At 47.4% G+C, this 5801-nt stretch overlaps 1 protein-coding gene across 1 annotated transcript in view; it reads right to left on the bottom strand.

The window, feature by feature from the left end:
- LOC122246914 (uncharacterized) overlaps window positions 1-4600 on the bottom strand; it is a 92250-nt gene extending 87650 nt beyond the window's left edge. The window contains exons 1-2 of the mRNA XM_086545073.1: window positions 4418-4600; window positions 931-1153 (exon numbers count right to left, since the gene is read on the bottom strand). Coding sequence (XP_086401199.1) covers window positions 931-988 — 58 coding nt within the window. The 5' untranslated portion in view covers window positions 989-1153; window positions 4418-4600. The remainder of the gene's footprint in view (window positions 1-930; window positions 1154-4417) is intronic.
- Window positions 4601-5801: the final 1201 nt, after the last annotated feature.

The raw sequence follows: 5801 nt of genomic DNA, 5'->3' as shown, positions 1-5801 counted from the left end.
AGCTACTTTGTTGTTGAATCAATGACTTGTCTAATTAAGTGTGAATATGGTAGTAAAGAAGCAGATGAAAAGATTTCTTCCATTCAGAGTACGTGACGCCATGGAAATATGCTGACGTCACTAAAGACACACACACATCCACACACCAACACACACACACACACACACACACACACACACACACACACACACACACACACACACAATTACACTAAACAACACACCCAAAACACAACAAACAAAAACACACTAACACACAATTACAAACACCCCCTCCGCCCTCCCCTAACAAACACAACAAAACAACCCCACCAATACAAAGAACAAACAACCCCCTCCCCCCCCCGCCCACACACAATCCCCCACATAACATTAGCATCACCAGAAAATAATCACCCCAACCCACACCACAATACCCATAAAAAACCCCAAAAAAAAACCAACATACCCCTACACCACCAGCAAACCCCAAACCAAATAACAATAACCCAACAACCCACCCTAAAAACCAAAACAATTTAAAATTACCTAACCATACCAAACCAACCACCCCCAAAACAACAATACCAACCACCCCAAACCTAAAAATAACCAAATACCGTACCATAAACCCCAAAAACAACCTAATACCCAACCCTACCCATACCAATAACCCCTACCCCCACCCACCTAAACCCCAACCAATAAACCCAATAAAATAACCCACCCATACCCCCCCTAATACCCCCCCTACCCCCCCGAAGCACACGCCACACACAATCACCCCCACCAACCCACCCATCCACCACCCCCACCATCCCACCCACCCACCACCCCCAAACACACGCAATCTCAATCCGAGCGTCACATACCTCCCTATCCCCCCCCCCACCCACCCACCCACCAAACCATCCACCCACCCACCCATCCCCCCCCCCCCTAGAGACGCACCAGCTGGCGGCACGTGGACGTAGACCCAATCCCTGCGTCCGTGAGGTGGTTGCGTCATTCCGCAGAGGGAACCATCTGGCTCGCACCTCCACTGTGGGGGCGTGGCCAAGCTGGTCGCGGGCGCCGTCTGGCTCACACTCACGTTACAGATGGCTCTCACCACCTGCACGTCGTCCACCCACACCTCGCTCGTCGGCTCGCCTGTGCCAGCTGTCAGAACCACCTGCGAAAAGGAAAGAGTAAGGGGGGGGGGGTGAATTGTGGGATGTCTGGCAAGGAAGGAAGAATATACATGATTTTTTTTTTTTGGGGGGGGAGGAGGAGGAGGAGGAGGAGGAGGAGGAGGAGGAGGAGGAGGAGGAGGAGGGGGGGGAGGGGGGAGGAGGAGGGGGAGGAGGGGGGGAGGAGGAAGAGGAGGAGGAAGAGGAGGAGGAAGAGGAGGAGGAAGAGGAGGAGGGGGAGGAGTAGGAGGGGGAGGAGGAGGAAGAAGAGGAGGAAAAGTTGAAGGAGGGAGGAGGACGACGAGGGAGGAGGAGGAAGGAGGAGGAAGGAGGAGGAGGAGGAGGAGGAGGAGGAAAATGTGAAGGATGGATGGGGAGGGAGGAGGAGGAGGGAGGAGGAGGGAGGAGGAGGAGGGAGGAGGAGGAGGAGGGAGGAGAAGGAGGAGGAGGGATGAGAAGGAGGAGGAGAAGGAGGAGGAGGAGGAGGAGGAGGAGGAGGAGGAGGGAGGAGAAGGGGAGGAGGAGGGGAGGAGGGGAGGAGGAGGGAGGAGGAGGGAGGAGGAGGGAAGGAGGAAGGAGGAGCAGGGGAGGAGGAAGGAGGAGCAGGGGAGGAGGAGGTGAGGAGAGGGAGGAAGAGGGGGAGGAGGAAGAAAAGGAGAAGTAGTAAAAGGAAAAGGAAAAGGAGGAGGAGGAGGAGGAGGGGAGGAGAGGGAGGAAGAGGGGGAGGAGGAAGAAAAGGAGAAGTAGGAAAAGGAAAAGGAGGGGGAGGAGGAGGAGGGGAGGAGAGGGAGGAAGAGGGGGAGGAGGAAGAAAAGGAGAAGTAGGAAAAGGAAAAGGAGGGGGAGGAGGAGGAGGGGGAGGAGGGAAAGAAGAAGTAGAGGAGGAGGAGGAGAAGGAGACAGGTGGATGCAGTAGGCGATGAGAGAGGGAAGGGGGAGGGGCGTGTGGGAAAGGGAGATAAAGAGCGGAGGGGGGAGGCGAGTGGGGAGGGGCGAATGGGGTGGGGGAGGGGCGATTTGGGAGGGGGATGGGTGACTTGGGAGGTGGGAGGGGCTGTTTGGGAGGGGGAGGGGCGATTGGGGAGGGGGAAGGGGAGGGACGATTTGGGAGGGGGAGGGGGAGGAGCGATTGGGGAGGGGGGAAGGGGGATTGGGGAGGGGGGAGGGGGGATTGGGGAGGGGGGGAGGGGCTATTTGGGAGGGAGAGGAGCGAGTCAGTGTTAGTGACAAGGAGCCATACAAGAGATGAGATTTTGGGAAAGTAATTAACGAATAGGCTGTTGAGAGTGGAGGGAAGTTGGAGGAATGAGGGAGGGCGGGAGGGAGGGAGGGAGGGAGGGAGAGAGGCGGGGAATGGAGGGAGGGAGGGTGGGTGGAGGTGGGAGCGAGGGAGGAGGAGGAAGAGAAGGAAAAGGAAGATGGATAATCAGAAGGAAGAGGAGGAGGGGGGGGGGGAACGGAGGAGGAGGAAGGGGGAAGAGACGGAAGAAGAGGAGGAAAACGAGGAGAAGTAGGAAGAGGAGGAGGAGGAGGAGGAGGAGGAGGAAAAGGAGGAAGAGGAGGACGAATTATGTGGAAAAAATAGAGAAGTAGAAAAAGAAGGAGGATATCTATTAAATAATTAAATACATGAAACAATGAGTCGTTCTATTTTTTTTTTATTCCGACTGCAAATCTGCGCGGCTTAAACATAGATTAGGATCTAAATAAATCTCATTATGAGATTTGAATGTACTCCGTGCCATATTCATCAAATGCAAATAAGATTACAGGTTTGCCTAGTTTAAAATAACGTAGCAGCGAACATACATACACACACACACACACACACACACACACACACACACACACACACGCGTACACACGTACACAAAAAAACACACTCACCTCCAAACACACGTACGTACACACACATAAGAAAATACAGATCATATGACCCACAAGACCCCTGACACTCTTCCCTAAAGACACAAAATTAGAAATCACAATTTACGTTCCTCATAAAGGAGGTAACACAGGAGAACAAATTTCCGCGTACTTTCTAAATCTCTTCTCTTCTCTTCACGAAGTGCGAGAATTCCATCTGTACACGAATTTATTAACATCCAAGAATATTATTCGCAAACCCTATTGATTCGTGTCTAGGCTGTTTCCAAAACATTTTTGTTATAACATTATATCTACACAATATTATAAAGCACATTTCTAAGATGATCATGGACTATAGATTTAGATGTGCATGATTCGGGTGATTCTGGGCTTCCCTTCGGTCCCCAGATTGTGTTGTGTAACCTATAAGCTAAATGAGAGTCGGTGTGATTATTCTTTATCATAATATTGATAATAATTTGAAAAGTTCTACATGCTTGGAATTGGTCTGTTACGACTAATTATATTCTCAAAAAAAAAAAAAAAATATATATATATATATATATTTGTATTTTTTGTGATATTCAAACCAAAGAAATCCTTCCAAATTTGAAGATAGTACATAGTAAAAAGTGGTAGATTGAAGAAAATACACAAAAATTTACCCCCTCGTGCGATAGCCTCTGAACAGTCCTCATATTCCTCATCTAACAACACGCAATAGAAGGAGGACCATGCATTATCCCTAACAAAACATAACAACACACACATTAAAAATAATACACGCAACCTCAACATACTTAAACAAACACCAAATTCACAAACAATAAAAAAAATCAAACACATAATACCAAAAACCAAACCAAACAAACAACCAAACTCCCGAGGACCACAAAAAAAAACATCACCAACAAACACCAAACAAGGCAAACAACCAAGACAACAACCAAACCTAACACAAACAAGCAAACAACACCCACAGACAACAACCAAACCTAACACAAACAAGCAAACAACACCCACAGACAACAACCATAACCTAACACAAGCAAGCAAACAATCAAACAACACCCACAGACAACAACCAAACCTAACACAAACAAGCAAACAACACCCACAGACAATAACCATAACCTAACACAAACAAGCAAACAACACCCACAGACAACAACCATAACCTAACACAAACAAACAAACAACACCCACAAACAACAGCCAAACCTAACACAAACAAGCAAACAACACCTACAGACAACCAAACCTAACACAAACAAGCAAACAACACCCACAGACAACAACCAAACCCAACACAAACAAGCAAACAACACCCACAGACAACAACCAAACCTAACACAAACAAGCAAACAACACCCAACCATAGATAATAATAAACCTTACTTGATACTCCTTATCTAACGAGGGGAGACTAATGCATTCGTGGAGCCAATGATGCCCTTTCCCTCGACACTGATTCCAGATGATGACCGGTTGGGGGGAGCCTTTGGGGGGGTCATTGGCACCTCCCACTTCTTGCTGTCCCACTGAGAGACACTTGCTGGTTTCCACTACCCGGTACCTATGGTGATGGTAATTTATTGTAATGATAATATTATCATAATGATTATTATCATCATAATATTGTGATAATATTATCAATAGGGATAGTAATATAGACAATGGCACTAATAATAATGATGATAATGATAACAATAACTATAACAATAATGATGAAAATTATGATGATATCAATAATAAAAATAATAGCAATGGTGATGATAGAAAATATAGTAATGGTGGTAATAGTAGTAATACTAATGATAAAAACAATGCTATCAATAATGATGACAATAATAATTATGACATCAATATAAATAAAATAATGATGATGATTATGATAATACTAATAATGAATGTGATAGTAACAGTAATAATAATAATAATGATAATAATAATGATATCTCTCTCTCTTCAACCCTTCCTTCTCTTCTCTTCTCTCTCCTCTCTCTTTCGCACCCTTCCCTCCGCTTCTCTCTCTCTCTCTCTCTCTCTCTCTCTGGCTCTCTCTCTCTCTGGCTCTCTCTCTCACTCACTCACTCACTCACTCACTCACTCACTCACTCACTCACTCACTCACTCACTCTCTCTCTCTCTCTCTCTCTCTTTCACTATTTCCCACTCTCTCCCACTTTTCTCTCACTCTCTCTCACTCTCTCTCACTCTCTCTCTCTCTCACCCCTTCCCTTCTCCCCTCCCCTACCCCTCTCTGTCACCCTTTCCCTCCCTCTCTCCTTTGAATGGCCGAAGCAATTTCATTTCGCATTAAGGATATGGTTATTAGAGGCAGCTGGAGAAGGAGGGTGTAGGGGGATAGGGGGTGGGGGTGTGGGTGGGGGTGGGTGGGGGGCGAAGATCGGGTCTGGGGAATGTTTTGAGACCGGAGTCAATTTCCACAGACGTTTTGAAGGAGCTATAGACAAGGGGAGGAGGTGGGGGTGTGGGGAGGTAGGGAGGAGGTGGGGAGGTAGGGAGGAGGTGGGGAGGTAGGGAGGTAGGGAGGTGGGGAGGTGAAGAGGTAGGGAGGAGGGGAGGTGGGGAGGGAAGGGAGAGGAGTTCAAGATCTTAGAAGGAACTCGATTATTTTTCTTTTTTTTTAGAAACTTAGTCGGCCCTTCAACATATCGGAGAGTTTTCAGGCAGAGAGAGAGAGAGAGAAATTAAATTAATAAAAATATCGTTGTTGACTTCTCAATCTAAAGGCACGTTCTGCTCGGCGCGATTATCG

This window comes from Penaeus japonicus, unplaced genomic scaffold (genome assembly GCF_977035675.1).
Source record: "Penaeus japonicus unplaced genomic scaffold, GWHDUDI00000001_assembly GWHDUDI00000016, whole genome shotgun sequence".
NCBI lineage: Eukaryota > Metazoa > Arthropoda > Malacostraca > Decapoda > Penaeidae > Penaeus > Penaeus japonicus.
The sequence above is the reverse complement of the archived record's forward strand: the minus strand, read 5'-3'. Positions and strand labels throughout refer to the sequence as shown.